Here is an 18,283-nt window from a genome sequence, read left to right on the forward strand (position 1 = left end):
TAAGCCTTCTGTGCCAATATATATGGACAACCATGCATCAATTTTATCAATGTTGCTTTGTGTTTTCCGTAGCTCATCGTTTGAAATATGAAATAAGTGAATATTATGGGGTGATTAGTTAGTATCAAGGAATAGTTGTTGAGTTCTCCACAAAAAAACAAAAACAAAAGAAGTAGTTGATGATTATCTAGGGAAATAAATTTTATAGAACATGTAATTTTGTGGACTACAATCCACTTTTTAATATTTGATGGGAAAGGGAGCCATTCAACAATAATAATAACATCATGTGATTTACATAAATAGATAAGAATTACTCATTCTTTCCACTTTATTAAATCACTATAGTACTACTATAGCAATCCTTTTTTTTCCCTAAGGAATAGGTTTCTTGACAATTGGTTTGTGAATTGGGAAAGGGGGAAAGAGTGGCTTCTTAAGAGGTGGGAATGGCTTCTTTATTATTGGAATTGGATGGGGAAATGGCTTTTTGAATACTGGAATTGGAGGCTTCTTTACAAATGGAATAGGTTTCTCATCAAGAAATGGTTTCTTCAAATCTGGAATAGGTGGGAAAGGCTTCTTAAATGGTGGAAGTGGCTTCTTTATTATTGGAATTGGATGGGGAAATGGCTTTTTGAATGCTGGAATTGGAGGCTTCTTAAAAAATGGAATAGGTTTCTCATCAAGAAATGGTTTCTTCAAATCCGGAATAGGTGGGAGAGGCTTCTTAATTGGTAGTGGCTTCTTGAAATGTGGAAGTGGCTTCTTGATAGGTGGAAGTGGTGGAAGAGATGGTTTCTTGAAGTGTGGAAGCGGTGGTAATGGCTTCTTGACAATTGGAATTGGTGGTAATGGCTTCTTAACAATTGGAATTGGATGAGGAATTGGCTTCTTGAAAATTGGAATTTTTGGTGGGAATGGCTTCTTAAAAAAAGGAATAGGTTTCTTGAATTTCCCTTCATCAAGGTCTGCAGCTGTATTGAACTCTTCGTTATGAGATGGTACACCAAGTCCTGCACATATAAATGCACAAAATCAACACAACTCATTTCAAATTATAAGATGGAACAATGAGATTGATATCATATGCTTGCTTGCATATGTTTGCTTCATATCATTTAAAATGATAGGGTTTAGGGATCAAAATCCATTGGTGTTAAAAGAGAAAATTCCAATGCTAAAACATATGCATGTGCCTTAGTTTGTCAAATGCCAAAGATCTTACTATCATTGTTAAAAATTAGCAACAAGAAGCAATGACTCAAAATGTTTGAACATATAAGGAAGCAACCTAAATAGCTTAGCAAAACATCCCTTTTTTTAACAGAACAATATACCTGAAGTGGTTTGGTCTTGCTCACCATAGCAACTCACAACAAGCAAGAAGCAAACCAAGGAGCCCAAAAGAGCCCCTTGACAAAAGGATTTAGTTCTCATTGTGAACTCTCCTTATACTACCTTATGATAGTATAATGAAAACTAAAACTTTGACACAGTGACTCACTTCGAATCCCATAGCCCTTAATATATTGTGAGCTTCATGAAGCTGAATAAGCGGCTCAACTGTGACACCTATGCTGCACTAATTAAGTGTTTCGTGCTACTATGTTTTGGCGCCATTAATTTTGGTATGTTGTCTTTATAAAGGGGGAAAGAAGGTGGCTAGAAGTGGTTGCCGAATTTAATTTGTGGCTCAAATGCCATTTTCTTCATTGAATGATCTCTCCCCCACCACGTTCTAATGAGTATGCACCGTCTTATCTTGCTTTCATTATCAGTAAATATTGTTTTGCACCAAGTTTAGAGCAAGGTAATATGAGTTTCACGCTCTACTTCTACTATTTGAGCCCATGCAAATATAGTTGATGTGCTTGAAAATATGATATTTGATCAACTCGGGCTTTAGCATTGAATTGTTTATAATGGAAAGGTTTGAACAAGGCCACAACATTGGGATTAAAATCCTTCTCATTCAATAATTTTATTCTTAGCAAAAATGCACTTTTGGTCTTTACATTTTGGGCCAATTCTCGATTTGGTCCCTAAATTGATTTCACTCCTAGGTCATTCCCTGATTTCAGAAAATCATTTTTATTTTGATTCTTGCCGTCAACCCAATAACAAAAAATGCATATGTGACAAATGGAATGTATTGTTTGCTGACGTAGCTAATAAATTAAAATAAAAATTATATTTAGCATTTTTTAAATGCCACATCAGTATTTAAATTAATTAAAAAAAAAAAGCGAACTCAGAAAATTTTAAAAAAGAAGTAAATTAAATTTTTTTTTTTATTAAATCTAATTTAAACTAAAATCATTTCTTAAAAAATCAAAAATCATTATCTTTTTAATTCTTTTTATTTTGTTTTTATTTTTCTTTAACCTCATCAGCTTTTTTTTTAAAAAAAAAAAAAAAAAAATCCCTACACTGAAAGACAAATCTCAAATTCTCTCATTCTTTTCACGCTCAATGGATAGAATCTCTCACTCTCCACTGTCCATGGCTGGAGCTCACTCAACCTTTTTCTCCACCACGCATCGGGGCTCACAAGCTCACAAGCAGACCAACAGCGAGCAAATCAAGCTTCTTCTCCCTTTCTCTTTCTACAAAAAACGGGTCTGAAGCTCGCTCTCTCTCTTTCAGCTTTCTCTTTGGGATTTGGGTTTGATCTAGGTTTAGAGAGAGATGGGCCAAGATCGGTGGTAGTTGTTGTGAAGTGGTGGTTCGTCTGGTGGTGGGTAGCAGTGGCTTGATGGCGTGGGTTGCAGTGGCTTGATGGACTGATCAGTGGCAGCGGTGGTGATTGGTGGTTTGATCTGTTCATGTAGGTTTCAGATTGTAGGATCGGCAGCTTGATATGGCTTGATCGGTGGGTTTCTGATCTGTTCACTTGTTGCTGTGTTTATTTTAAATTTCTGGGTTTGTCTTTTTTCATGTGGATTTGATGATTTTACTGGGTTTATGGGTTTGATTTGTTGGAGGTTTTGGTGGAGGATAGGGATTTTGTATGTATTTTAAGCATCAGCTTATTAAATGCGAGTTATTTTAGTGTTTGGTTTGAAAGAAAATCTTGATTTTCTGGGGAAAATGTTGATGATTGTTTTAAGGAAAATTTTATGAGGTTGGTTGGGTTTGTTGTTATTGTGAGCTGAATTGGCTGGGTTTGTGTGTGTTTGTTTCATAAGAAAATTTCTGGTTTTGGGTGGAAAGAAAATGTTGTGATGAAAATCTTAGGCATCGGCTTTTTAGATGTGAATTTTTTCAGTGTTTGGTCAGGAATTTTGTGTACTTGAGTTCTTATGATCTGGGTTCTGAGTTCTTATGATATGGGTTCATGTTCTTGAGTTTATTCACGTTCAAATCTGAAACTATGTATTTTTATGTTTTTAATTTTTTTTTATGTATTTTTAATTTTTTTCAAATTGATAAATTAATTTTTTTTTTAAATTAGACAATGACATGGCATGCTGATGTGGTTTTTATTTTTATTTTTTATTAGCCACATCAGTCTCTAATATGTCAACAAATATGTCAACAGTGCATTCTATTTGTCACGTATGTATTTTCTATTATTGGGTTGATGGCAGGGATAAAAATAAAAATGATTTTCTGAAATCAAGGACTGACCTAGAAGTGATCAATTTAGAGACCAAATCGAGAATCGGTTCAAAATGTAGGGACTAAAAGTGCATTTTACCTTTATTCTTTGTAATAATGGAGGTTTGTGCTTCAAACTATCAACCATGTCTCTCTCTCTCTCTAATAATTTGATAATTACAAAAATAATAGGGGAGAGATTTGAACCATGAACATCTTGACACCTTATAATATTTCTAACAAAAACATTCAAAATTTAAATATACTTTTTTTCATTGTAACTATTGTTGAGGGCCATTTGTGGAAGCCCAGGCAGACAGAAAAGCCCAATAATGAGGGCCACAACTGTGACACTTCTTTGTAAAGAAGTGTCACAGTTGTCAGGTACAAGCCAACTTAATTCATATCCATCCACAAGGCTTGCACAGCATGGTCACCCCATGACCCTTCCACACTTGGGAGCTAGATTTGGTAGGGCCAGTCAACCCGCCATCACATGGGTACATATGGATATTGGTAGCTACAGAATATTTTACCAAGTGGGCAGAAGCAGTACCACTCCGCAAGGCCACAGGAGGAGCAGTGGCAAACTTCATCAAAGAAAATATAATTGTGAGGATTGGGGTGCCCCACAAGATCATCAGCGACAATGGCACACCGTTTGTCAACAGTGATGTGAGGAGAATGCTAGAGTTCTATCAAGTCAAGCATCACAGGTCATCACCCTATTACCCTCAAGGGAACGGGTAGGCAGAGGCAACAAACAAAATTCTCATAAAGATCATCAGCAAGATGAGCCAAGAGTATGCAGGAGGATGGGCAATGCACCTGCCAGATGTTCTCTGGGCATATAGAAAATCACCAAAGTCAGTCACAGGCTTTTCACCCTTTTCCTTAGTCTATGGAACTGAAGTAGTGAGTCCGGCAGAAATAATGACACCGTCCCTAAGGGTTATGCAGATGCGAGAAAAAGAAAAAGAGGGAGAAGTCTTCGCGGCAGAAAGGTTTGAGAACCTGGAAGAACTTGATGAAAATAGGGAAGAAGCCCAGGAACGCAGCCAAGATACAGGCAGAAGATGACTGAAGCCTACGGTAGGATGACCAAGGAAAGAGTGTTTGCGGAAGGACAACTAGTGTTAAAAGTGGCAGACTACGTCAGAAGAGGTCTGGCAGGACCATCCAAGTTTGCACCAAAATGGGAGGGACCCCTTGTGATAAGAGAAGCGCATCAAAGTGGGTATTATCGCCTAACTCAAATGGATGACAGGGACTTAATGGACCCCATCAATGGAAAATGGCTGAAGCGTTATTTTGCTTAGAGAAGAATGTTATGTGGTAGACCTCATTTCCTTAGTTGTTTGTTTATATTTCTTTTACTAAACTTTTTCTTTTATTCCTCCAAGTGACTATGTCACAAGAGAAATTGTAACGTACTTTCATGAGTATGCAATGAAAGAGTACGAAATATTAGCATCATATCATAGCAGTAGTAAATAAAAAGTAGCAAAGTGTAGCATTATTACAAACCCAAACTGTGGCAGACACAAGCCAAGTAACTACGGCAGGAAACATAAAAGTGTTCTGTATGACATAACAAAAACAGAGAAACAAAGGAAAGGAAAGGAAACGGTGCTATCATCAGTGAAGTCCAAAAATGAGACTCTGATCCCCAAAGCGACTGGGTCCACCAATGCCGGAAAGAAGACGCTCACAGCGACCCTCCAAATCAGCCACCTCTTTCTTCAAAAGTTCAATACGGGCGTCTATGGCCTCAACGGCTGGCTGGACTCTTCTCATAAAAAAGGCCCGGGCAATCTCACGTAGATGCTCAAGAATAAACTTCACAGCGAAACCCACACTGATGAGCTCCTATATCACGGCCCTCCACTGTAGGATCTTCCTGGCAGAAATAGAGTCGATGAAGTTATGCTAGATATCATTTAGCACACATCCCAGCATTTGCAAGAAATGCTCCCTAGAAGAGCGACCAAGGCGAAACTCCCGCATGAAATTGCCGTGACGACTATAGAGCATCACCAAATGTGAGACGCAATCCTCAAGGACTCTGAAGCCATAAAAGTCTACGTAGGGAGGACTGGAAGCCCAGAAGTCTGCCGGACCAAGGTCGTTAACTTCCGGCTGGTCAAAACGGACAAAGAAAGATGCAACATCATCCGGGACGGCGGCAGAACTACTACCCACCTCAAACTGAGAAGAGATAGTAGGGAGTGGACCTAAAAAAAAAGGGGGAGGGGAACGCAAGGCAAAATGAAAAAAAAAAAAAAAAAATGGCACAGGAAGAAAAGACTTGCAAAAGAAAAGAGGATGAAATAGGAAGAGAAAGAAAGAGTGCCAAAATTACCAGGAATGGGGGCTACGGGTGTAGCAGAAACAGGTACTGCAAGCACAGAAGAAACAGGGGTAGTAGGTACGGCTAAAACAGGTACTGAAGGTGCGGCAGGAATAGGCGCTATGGGTGCGGCAGGAGCAGTCATTCCCAGGCCTACCACAATTTCTGGCCCCTCAGAAGTTTCTGCAAGTGGGGAGATAAGTATGCAAATGAAACGCAAATGCAGAAAGAAGATAAGGGAAAAGGAAGATACATACCCATGAAGTCAGGCTCGGGCGAAACACTACCCTCTTCATCAGAGTCAAAAATCCTCTTTTTTAGCACGGGTGCATCATCAGGATCCTCAAAAATGTCATTGGATCCCTCTGAAGATAAGTCCGGATCAGGACCACGGGTAGCAGAGTCAGGAATGGAGGAAGGAGTAACAACAAGTGAAGTACTACCTTTGTAGCCTGGGAAATAGTTGCAAAAAGGTCACTAGTTGAAATCACTAGCGGCAGAACGGGAGAAGTAGTTTTGGCTTGAACAGCGGCAGGAGGAATGGCTCCCTCTGAAGGAGTGGGTCTCTCAGCAGGCAAGGGTGTAGTCTCACCAACCCCTTCGACATGAGTACCCTCTCAAGGTACCGGCTCGGCAGAAGGGGTGGGAGTTTTGGCAGGAGTCTTGTGTGCAGTAGGAGGGGCAGGCGTCACTAATACCGCCTCGGCCCCATCAAAAAAGCCTTCCATAGGCACATCCATGGAGGCGAAAATCTCCTCGGCGATGGGGTGATATATGGACAGAGGCTCAGGTTCCTCCTAAAAAGAAAATTTTTGTTATGTAAAAACAAAAAAAAAGTGGCAAAAGACCCGTGGCAGAGGCGTGCGAAAAAGAAAGAAGAGAGAAGTGGAGAAAAGGGACTCAGCTCAGACTCAGGATCATCAAGCAAAATGGGGCAGGTAACTGATGAGTCTTCCTTATGCATAGACTAAAAGGAGAGAGGCAGAAGAAATTGGCGAGTTAGCCGCAAGACAATTAAGAAAATTTTTTGAAAAAGGAAAAAGGGAGAAATAACTTATTCTCCGTTTAGTGGCAGATACGGGGTGAGGAGTAGTTTTCCTTTTGCTACCACGAGTCCTGCTAGCCAGCGGTGCACCTGCAGGAGGCAGTGGTGTGGCAGGCTTGGTCTTGCCTGCAAACTTGGGTTTGGCAGGCGCTTTCTTGCTCTGTACAGAGAGATTGATTACCTTAACTTTTTTCTCCCAACCAAGGGGATAGTCGCCAGCGTGCCAGAACCATCATTTCTTCTCTGCGTCCCATTCAAAAATGGTTAACTGACTCTGTTTTCTAGCATATGCTAAAACGGATTTAGAGGGAAGCAGCAGGCGAGGGTTAACCGAGACAACCATGCTTAGCCCTTCAAGAGGAATAAGGGAGAAGCCACGACTCCCCGCCAACTCAGCCACAAATGAATCCATCACTGTATGCCAGTAACCATGCATGGGAAAAGTGTAGACACCCTCCCTTAGCGAACCGGGGACTGTAACGGCGTTGAAACGCTTCTTCCAAAAGTCAAAGGCAGTCTGCCACAGGAAAGGACGGACTGAAGTAGGAGCTCCCATGAGGGAAGAAATATCATCGGGGATGTCTTGATCCAGTCCAAACTGCCTTCTCACCCGGTTGGCAGGATAGTGAACAAATCTAACGCCTTCATCGGCTAGGTAAGGCAGCCATCCGGCGTTGGTAGCGGTAAGATAGGTAATCCCAGTTTCATCAAAGCTGACCAATGGGGTAGCAGTTCCAACGGTGTCAACAAACGAACCCATGACAGAGTCTGCACAAGTATAATCAGCACCCAAATTTCTATAGGCTCTCCAAGAGAAACCCACACCCTCATCAAAAGATTCAACCACAGAATAGCCAATCGGCTTCAAACTAGACCAACAAAAAGCAAGCGGGAAATTGGATTCAAACCTGCCACAAAAATTAGTGATCACTCTCGAACAACTCTGGTACTTCTCTCTGGCAAACCGAGCAAGTCTACATTTTGTTAAGTATTGAGCACAACGCTCAAACAACCACTGCTGAAGTATAGTGCAATGAACGGAAGAAATGACAATGTGGCAGGACCCAGCCTGATTCTCATCATTACGGAGGATATCTAACTGAACATACAAGTGCCCTAGGAACATAGGAGCCGACGGCAGGCTCACCCCCGCAGATATTTTGATAGCCAAACGAAAGTACAAAGGTTTTATGGCATAGTGGAGGTGGGACCTAAAAACAAACTTGCAAAGCCAAAATGCAATAAAAGCCGCACGGCGGGCGGCAGCAGAAAACTTGGAGGAAGAACTCACCCAGTAGGACAACTTGGCATTTCCTGTCATCCTTTTCCTCAGTTCAACCTCAATGGCCTCTTCCTCAGGAGAAAGCTCTAAGGCGGCAGGATCGGTATCGCCGAGAATGGGCAAAAGCAACTGGTTAGCCACATCTTCGAGAGTCACGGTAAGTTCGCCGCACAACAAAAAGAAGGTGTGGGTGGTGGTGCACCATTGCCAGACCAAGTGGCAGAGGTTATAGAGGTCCCAGAAATTCGACAAGCAGCGAGACGAGACTATAGCCTTCAAAACGCCGGCTCGCTGCAACAAACCCATAAAACCCGTGTCGGAAAGCTCACTGTCAACCCATTCCTTCCAACCCGACGATGTGTCGGACCCAAACTTAAAATGGAGGGGTACCGGAAGCGAAACACCTTGGCGAATGGACAAATCGGGGATTGAAGATGCCAAAAGGAGCCCAAGAAACTTCGGGGTCTCGCCGGACAAGGGTAATCAATACACGACCCGGCGGCGGCGGTACATAGTCACTGGGGATTTTTGGGAAGTGAGGATTGTTTTCATACCAAGGGTCGATTAAAGGAGCGCATTCGCTGTCGGGGTCGCACTCCGTCTCCTCCTCAGCGGACCGCTCCGAATCGGAGCGTTCCATCTCCTCGGGAACGGCAGGAGAATCGAAAGCGACCGCCTTCCCTTTGCGGCGAGAAGAGCCTTGACTTTTCATCGGCGACATGGTGAGAAGGCTTAATCAGAGAAGATGGGTATGGGTGTTTGAAAGGAAGAAGGAGAGTAAGAGACGGAGAGTGTATGTTTTTGGAAAAGAAAGAGTTTGTGATTAAAGTGCAAAAGGATTCCTCCTTAAATACCCAGGTCATTAATATCAGCACGAAAGGAGGTGACGGGTCAGCCATCAGAAGGGAATGGAATTAATGAAGCGTCAGCTCTGTTTTGAAAATAACTGCCAAACTGGGAAATTCGAAAAGACAACCCTGTTCGCAGCAGGAAGGAGAATATATGTATGAATAAGAAGGGGTCCACAGCTTAAAAAAGACTCGCGAAAAAAAAAAGAGAAGAAGAAAAAAGATGAGAGAAGGGCAGAAACGCCTTTTCATTCACATATGAATCGCAGGAACGTTTCATATGTTCAGGGGGCTAAATGTTGATGGCCATTTATGGAAGCCCAGGCAGACAGAAAAGCCCAATAATGAGGGCCACAAAGAATTGACAAGATAAATAGCAAAAAACCCATTAGGCCCAAGCAGCAGGAATAATGGATCACAGGCCCAACAAATAAATAAATGGGTCTTGAAGAGGCAAGCGGGCTCAAGGAAGCCAGGAAAGAAAGAAATAGCATCCCATGGGCAGAGTATGAGGTAGAAAAGTGAGAAAGGGCTGCCGCAGGCCCAAGGCAATTGTAAACTAAGAGAGTAAGGGGTTTATGGCAGGCCCATGAACTCCAAAGATAAAGATAAGGTTATTGGGCCGGGGAAACCCAATGAAGTTAGTAAAAAAGCCCATGGGAGTGTGGAATTAGCAAACGGGCCGTGGAAGCCCAAAGAAAGTAATCGGGCCATGGATGCCCAAAGGAAAAGCCCAAAGGGACATAGGAGCCCATGAGTAAAAGCAAAATAGTGCCCATGACAGGCTACTGAGAAAAGGGATAAACGGCTGGCCCAAAAAGAGGTCCAGTAGGATTAAGTTATTACGGCAGGAATAACAATTCAATGTGGCAGGCAATAAAGAAAATCAAAAATGGGCCAAAGAAATGTAAAGCCCATCATCATATGAGGCCCATCTCCTGAATGGAGCGAAAAACCAAAGGAAAAACCCACATGAAAGGCCAAGAAACGCAGATAGAGAGTCTCTAGGTCGCGGCAGACGCATGAGTAGCAGGCAGACTCTTGGACAAATTTGAAAGGGAAGCACGTGCAAGGCCCAGGCACCACCAACCTGTACCCAGCCAATATAGGACATGGTGGGGCCATGGGCCAGAAGTAAGAGGTAAAGGGGGTATGGTTTGGTGGTGGGGAGAGGGGAAAAGATCTATTTGCGGCTCCTACCCAAGCCTCTTTTGGAAGGTACGTCCTGCTGGGATGATAGACCACCAAAAAGAGGCAAGTTTGAGGGGGAACCGTTGGGTGCATGCTCTGAGAGTAGAGAGAGAAAGCATTAATACCGTGGCAGGAAGAAATGCTACGGTATACAGAGGAACAAAACAAACCCGCCTCTGTCTGGCGAGGGTGGATGTCGCACAGTCCTGGTGGTCGGCAAGTACATCCAGACCAGACAAAGGTGGTCAATGAGCAAGACGGTAAAACACTAACCACAGCAGGTGCTATAAAAAGGCCCTTGCCGTGCCCTGTAGTAAGGATAGAAAAACAGAGTATATTTTCGGAGTGAAAGGAAAAAACAGAGCAAAAAGAAGAGAAAAAAGATAAGAAAGAAAACAGAAAAGAAAAGAAAGGAAAACTAAGAAAAAAAGGAGAGTTAGTTCAATAGGGCATGCACCCATAGATCATTTTCTCTCTCTCCCCCTCCAAATCTTACCTTCTTCCAAAACGCAAACAATGACTCTTTCTTTTGGGCAACAACCATTCAGGTCCGACTCCCTCAAAACCATTAATCCCCACGGCAGGATCCTTTTTCGAGGGGGGGGGGGTTATTTGCATTGAGAAGAGACGTTCTCTCATCTTTGGTTTTGCTGTGGCAGACTAAGCTTAAAACTTAACTTATGCCCATTTAAATTAGCTAGTATTATTTTCTTCATTTTTCTCTGTGATTGATATCATTGTGACTGTAATCATGCTTTATTAGCAGGGAATACATAGCTGTTTATTTAAATAAGTCACAGTACTCTGTTTTAGTTATTATTATATCTGTCTACCGTAACTCGTCTGCAACAGTTCTGCTTGCCGTAAACTTGCTCCTGGCAGACAAGGCATAAGTTTGTGCACAAACCGGCCCAAGTTGAGTTACAATTGGACCGGCCTCAGCTCCCTTACTCAGAAACACTAGGGCCCATCACTGCAGAAGACAGTCCAGCCCATTACCGTAGGAGGTAGCCCAACATATCATATCATACAAAAAAGGCCCCTACAACTATCAAAAAAATTAATAAAAAAATTACATACATATTATCATTTAAATTTTCATATAATAATTTGGAGAAAGGTTATGAGAAAATAATATTTTTTAAAAAGTATTTAGCAAAGAATATGAACGGGATAAAAATATTGTTACAAGATGTATTTACCATTTTAAACAACGTTTTAAAAAATCTGGCATAATGGAAATGAAAAAAAAAAAAAAAAAACATAAAACATAAATAGATGTATTTAATTATATGTATACTACAGATTTGAATGAAGTTAAAAAAAAAAAAAATGTAAGTTAAGTTATTTATTTTATATTATAATATTCCAATTTAATAGAATAGTTATTTAATCTTAGTATAATTTCATAAGATAATATATAAATACCAACTAATTGAGTATTTACTAAATTTAAAATTTTATTTTATTATTAATTTTTGATTGTTGTGATTTCAAGCAAAATAACTAGTGAATGAAGGAGATAATGTTTAATATATTCCTTAATTCATTTATTTACTTGAAAAAAAAAAGAAGCAAACTAAAAATATTTATTATTGACTCATATTTCTAGCCACAAGAATATGAGACAATAATCTATATTTTTACATTCTGTTTAGCTCAACTGATTAATATCTCCTAATATTTTCAACGAATATATTTATGATTCAAATCTTACCGTATTATGTTATTTACTATTAAACAAGTGACGGAACCTCTAGATTTGAGCCTTCCGTATGCGTACATATAATTAATCAGACAAGTAGGACCAGTTGCAACAAACAGTTACAATATACACCAATTGAATCTAACCCTATACGTGTCCTGAAGGAGGTGCATTTTCTCTCAACTACCCTAGAAAATAATGGTATGGACTATAGACTATGGACTATGGAGCCAGTTGGATTTAGGGGTTGGATCTATAAATGTTGCTCCATGTGCCATAAATTCTGCTGACTGGCACAGCTTATGAAGTTACCCCCAAAAAAATCTAGGAGGAGAAAACTTAGAAATTTTTTTGGGTAAACAACTTATTCCACACAAGACATTACAAGACTTTGTAGTTTGTTCACTAAAAAAAAAAAACCAGAATATTATTGGCTGTATGAGCTATAATCTATATATATATATATATATATATATATATATATAAAACCGAAACTTTTAAAACTCCTACAATTTTCTACATCATCATTATTAAAAAAAAAAATTAAAAAAAAATAGCAAACGAAAATAGAGGATAAAAAAACTATTAAAAAAAAGAAAAAAGCAAACGAAAATAGAGGATAAAAAACTATTAAAAAAAAAAACTAAAACCCTTAACTATTTCTCCCTAAAAACAAGCCCGATAAAAACCTATTTCTCTGACTCTCTGTCTCTCCTTCAAACATTGCAAGACCCATACGCAGGAACCCAAAAACAGAAAACCTAGACACAGAGCTTTCTCTCTTCCCTGGCGACGGTAAGCTTCAATTGAAGAAAGTGAAATAGATAGCCATTCTCTTTGATTTTCGGGTTGTGGCCTACTTCCTCTCAAAAGGTAATCTCCTCCGCCCATAAACACCGCCGCTGATGGGTTCCTACTCTTTCTCTGATAAAAAAACTTCCTGTTATTTCTTTCTCTGATGGGTTCCTCTTTCTCTGAACCAACACCTCCGATGGGTTCCCATTCTTTCTCTGTTTTTTTTTTTTAAAAAACAAAAAACAAATCTAAAAGGTAAATTAGATTTGTTATATGTTTTCAAATTTTACAATTTTAGTTGGCTTTGGTTCTAGATTTAAATTCAGAAATTAGGGCTTAGAAAATAGGATTCTGATGTGACTTATTAAATGTTTTCGTTTATATATATATATATATATATATATTTTTTTTTTCTTTAATTCGTCTCTTTGGATTTAAATCATTCAGTTTCTTTGCAGAGATGAAGTGGAATTTTTCACAATGTAGAGACCCTAATTTCATCACAACAAAGGTATTAATTTCTTTTTCTAATATTCTCTTCAATTATGGTTTGTTGTCAATTTAGGAATTTTTGTTCATACCCCTTTTCCTCTCTATTTATTGATATGAGGGAAAACCCCTAGAAGATGAAATCCTATCTGAGTATTAATGGTTAGTGATCTTTTAAACTTAATCATGTCACTTTAATTTTCAAGTTTTGTTTTCCCACTTATCTGTTCTGTTATTCGTAAGGGGGAGTGAAATTGGGGAATTCTGTTGGTTTGATCTACTTTTGGTTTTTTGGGTTGCTATGGTTGAATGGTTGGCCTTTGGTTCAATGCCCTTAAAAAGGGGTTTTTAGCAAATTTTTAATTGTGTAGTTTCGGTATTTGATGTCCTCCACCATATGAATTCTCAGTTTATGCTCTATTTGTATTAATATGAGACCTTTATTATTATTGTTTTTTTATTATTTTTTTTTATTTAATTAAAGTTTCTAGGTTATCTCAAGCTTTGGTTTCATGTTTAGTCTCTATTTATTTTGTATTTTAGTTTGATCCAAATCTTCTTTAAGAGTAGCATCTAGATTTTTGAGGGGTTTTGTTTGATTCTTTGTTTGGTTGCAGACCCCAGCTACTTTTCCAATGTTCTTCAGTAACCCACGGGATTATTTTCTGCTTTCTGTTATGCACAGTTAAAGACCAAATCTATATAGTTTAGAAGCTGTCTGCAAATTCCAGCAATAGCAAAGTGAAAAGGTAGAGCTGTGTTTTTCCTTCTTCTATATCTATTTTTGAAGCATATTTCCTAAGTCTTTACTATCATCCAAGATGATATATTGATTGTTGAATCTAATGGGCAAATTGTGGGTTATTTTTCTTTGCTATGTTGCCATAACATAGAACAACGGGGTCTTTTGGGATTAAGTGAAGCGCTTATTATTTAGCTTTTTGTTTTATTCTATTTCCGGGCTTGAGAATACTAGATACTTTGAAGAAGCTTTCTTGTCAGGGTTTTCAGATTTTAGTTCTGCTGACTTCAATTTTGTTTTCATGGTAAGAGGAGTTAATCTTGGTGATTAATTTTCCTTGCTATTTAGTTGGATTCTTCTTGGGGTGGGGGAAGGACATTATGGGTGGTTGGTTTTGATGCCTTGCTATTTTGCATGGCTTTACTTATAGTAAGGCCAGATTGTAGATTGTCCCAAAATGCTATTTTACAGAATATTTTGATGTCAAATATATTTTCACCATTAACAATAAAAAAAAAAGTGAAGCGCTTATTATTTTAGACTCTAACGTGTCTTTTAAACTTCTCAAGTTGCATAGTTCTTCTTCTTCCCCCAACCCCCCCAGCCCCCCAAGAAAAAAAAAAAACCATTTATTTCTTCTCCCTCTCTTTCTATTTGTTCTCCTCCCTCTCACTACCTCTCTGTACTTTATTTCCAAAGGTTAGATCTCTTCTCTCATTTTATAATTTATTAATCAAATTATACCCATCTTTGACACAATCCAAAAGGTACAATGAACGGCCAAAATTGATTTAAACTTCTTAACCTCTTGCGATTGCCGCAACAGTTGTTTTTATTCGGTGGACGAACAAGAGTCAGAGTTGTTGTTCTTTCCATCTCCTCAATACTCAGTCTCCACTCCCATTTGAGCCAACTCCTCCAAGAAGGTCACTCTCTCTCTCTCTCTGACTAAATCCATTTTAGTACGAATAGCATTAGATATTCTTGAATCGTTTTAACTTTTATTTAGTTTTACTAATTGGTTTATATTTGAATTGCTTTTAGTTTGAGTATTGTTGGTTTCAAAAGTCAATTTGGATTATAATAGTCTAATCACACCTGAGAATTTGTTCAATTAATTGGGTTTGTTCGTTTGTTTCCATCTCATTAATTTTTTAATATAATTTCTTATTATGATTTTGTAGCCGATAAAGATAATCGTAAATGTGCACACAGAGATGGATGGAGAGAGATTAAGAGAGGAATTCTAGGACTGTCAAACTACTACCATGTCAAATCATCACCCACCTTCAACCCTGCCTCTTGACACCTTCATATACTGCAAGAACCACTACCAGTACAGGGTATTTTTAACAACAAAAATTTGTGTTAAATATTATTTAGGTTTTGTTATTTGTTTTTTTTTTTAGATTTAATTTTGTGAAAAATAATTATTAATATAACTCATATTTGTAGTCTAATTATTGTGTTGATAGTTTAATTAGGCCGACAACTGTTCATAGTTGCTTATGTTTCACTGTCATCATTCTTTTGAACCCTTGAAAGGGTGAGCTTCAGTAATTTGAAATAAAATGATTTAGAGAGAAGATAAAGTTTTTCACTTACCAAAAAAAAGGAAAGAAGATAAGGTTTTAGTCAATACGCTTTCTATGTTGCTCCTATGGTCATAAGGCTAATCTTCATTTTTCAGTATTCAAACTAACATTATTGTTGCTGTGTGCTGCTATACTAAGGCCTGGTGCTGCTGTTTGTGAAATTTTTTTGTTGTTGTTGTACATGCTAATATGCATTATGCTTCTATTGTACTTAGTGTTAGCTTAATTGTGATAATTGGTAATTTTTGGCATTGTACTAGGAATTGATGCAAAGTCTAGGATGTTTTGGTAGTTATTGGCAGATTCTTAAAAAAGCACTTAGTGAGAAATATTAACATAGGTTGTGTTTGTTTGATTCATGTTAATAGAAGGTTGCAAGGAAATTCAAATGTTAATAAAAAGTTGGCCTCTTAAGAGTGTGCCACCTCAGCTTTGGAGTCTTCACAATTTTACACCTCAACAATATTTTTAATTTTTATTTTTAGCACAGTATTTTAGTTAAATATTTTACTTAGTTTGAACTTAGAACTACTTTGAACCCGATAATGCACTCCCCCTCTCTCTATCTCTGTAACCTCAATAGGCTATGGCTGCTACCGTGATTTCAAATATCTCTAATAGCAACCTCTGAGGACAACCATCCAAAGGCAAGATGGAATGTGGGGTACCGCTGCAAGTGTTGCCTTGAAAAGAAAAGACTGCAGTTGATTCAAATGCTCCAACTACTGCTTGCAGTGCACACAAGGCTGAGACCGCTGCAAGTGTTGCCTTGAAAAGAAAAGACTGCAATTGATTCAAATTCTCCAGCTACTGCTTGCAGTGCACACAAGATTGAGACAGGGCTGATGAATAACTTTATATGTAATAACATTATAACCTTATTTCACAAAGATCAAGGTCCTTAATGTTTTTCTTTTAATATGTTTTTTTTATTTATTTAAATGGATGTAGTTTATTTAAAGATATGTAAAGCATTCTTGTGTTTGCATGTTGTGCTCCTTTTCTACTGTTTATTAATTGCACCATATATGACTTTTCAAATGATACTCCTAAATGTGATTTTTAAAGCACATTAATGATAGAAGGGATTATGTTAAACAACTAGGATTACCAGGATTTTGTAAATACACTGAATAATAGAAGGGATTATGTTAAAAAAAATGATAGAGACTTTAAATTTCATGAAAGAAAGGATGCAATTGATAATAGATGTAGGATGCCTACCAGTAGTTTGAGGTTGTTAACTAAAGGTACAAATAAGTAATACAAAGTTAGATGTTGTTTTTAACTTTGTACTTAGGTAGAACACAACAATCAAATTTCTCATATTGGTGTAGTGTTTTAAGAGATTTGAACTTCGATAAATACTTATGTATTATTTAACAATCTTAAAAATAAATAAATAAAACTATTTTGGAACTTAGTTATTAATTTTCCCGTGCATCGCACAGGTTAGCGACTAGTGATTTATAATTGTTGTGGACCCCTGAAATGAAATTTATGACAATTGATTTTTAGAATAGGTGATTTTTGGGTAAATATATTTATTTAAAAAAAATTAGTTCACTAAATTTATTTTCAAATAAAAAGCATGAGAGGCCCAACTTAGTTGACCATGGTGGATAATAGAGGTGGCCCAATTCATTGATAGATTATTCAACCAGGAAAAAAAAAAAACCAATTCTATTATATGGGTGAGGCCCAGAATAGATTCTCCAAAATTTGTTCTACGGCCCAAAATTCAGAGGCACCGCATTAAATATGCCCTCTGCTAAATGCTTACTATCAGTACGGCCCAAGCTCGGCCCAAACAGAACTTTTAGGCTCAAGGTGTGGCAGGCCTAATGGGCCCTTCTCCATGATTTATCCACACCACGCCACAAGCCTTAGAGCAATTGCTAAAATTTGCAATTCGAAATTACAGAAGATACACAGCTTAAAAATGAATAATACAAATTATTTATACTAAATGATTTGAAATTTTCTTAACTTTTTTTTTAAAAAAAATTGTGACTAGATAAATAAGAGAAGGGGGTTGCTGAGAAGGTGAAGCTTGAATCACAGTTTCTAAACATCACAAGAGGTGCTTGAACCATTGAGATATCCTAAAACATCGAGATTTCTTAACAAAATATATTGCACCCAATTTCAACTCTTCAAACCCTTTATTTCAATACAAAAATATTTAAAAACTTAGTTAGCATGCATAAACATTACTCTAAAAACAACTCCTCTCAAGTTGAGATACATATAAGAAGCATTAAATATCTAATTATAATAAATTCAAGGATACAACTTGTTCCATGATTTGTTGTGAGTTGTGAAAAAATAAAAGTGATGTAAGTTATAAAAAGAAAATGTTCATCACTTACAACTTATCATCTTGTTATGTTTTGAAGAAATATTATGAAACAAGTTATGTCAATAATAATGTGTTTTTGTTTTTTAGTTTTAAAGAAAAGTAGGTAATTTTATTTGAGAATACAAAAGGTTATAGAATATTAGCATCCGCTATAACAAGCAAATCCACACCGTGGGACGTAAGGATTGCAAAATAGGCCCGACCCTCAGGTATCCGGTCTGACCCAACCCTAATGGAGCGGGTTTCGGTTTTAATAAAAAAACCTCGAAACAGGTT

General features: G+C 38.1%; 1 protein-coding gene and 2 long non-coding RNA genes across 3 annotated transcripts; 2 read left to right on the plus strand and 1 right to left on the minus strand.

Moving 5' to 3' along the window:
* Window positions 1-214: 214 nt before the first annotated feature.
* Window positions 215-1,522, minus strand: LOC115986459 (proline-rich protein 4-like). The gene is made up of 2 exons (XM_031109488.1): window positions 1,341-1,522; window positions 215-1,016 (listed from the first exon to the last, which is right to left on the minus strand). Exons 1-2 carry the CDS (start codon window positions 1,438-1,440, stop codon window positions 376-378), a joined length of 741 nt encoding a protein of 246 aa, XP_030965348.1. The 5' UTR covers window positions 1,441-1,522; the 3' UTR covers window positions 215-375.
* An 11,178-nt stretch (window positions 1,523-12,700) lies between these two features.
* On the plus strand, window positions 12,701-13,916 carry LOC115986462. Its single transcript, XR_004090750.1, has 3 exons — window positions 12,701-12,897; window positions 13,278-13,330; window positions 13,385-13,916. It is a non-coding gene; the product is annotated as an uncharacterized LOC115986462 (long non-coding RNA).
* Window positions 13,917-14,888: 972 nt separating this feature from the next.
* LOC115986463 lies at window positions 14,889-16,633 on the plus strand. The gene is made up of 3 exons (XR_004090751.1): window positions 14,889-14,976; window positions 15,235-15,393; window positions 16,229-16,633. It is a non-coding gene; the product is annotated as an uncharacterized LOC115986463 (long non-coding RNA).
* Window positions 16,634-18,283: the final 1,650 nt, after the last annotated feature.

The sequence above is a fragment of the Quercus lobata genome, chromosome 4 (assembly GCF_001633185.2).
Source record: "Quercus lobata isolate SW786 chromosome 4, ValleyOak3.0 Primary Assembly, whole genome shotgun sequence".
NCBI classification, from domain to species: domain Eukaryota; kingdom Viridiplantae; phylum Streptophyta; class Magnoliopsida; order Fagales; family Fagaceae; genus Quercus; species Quercus lobata.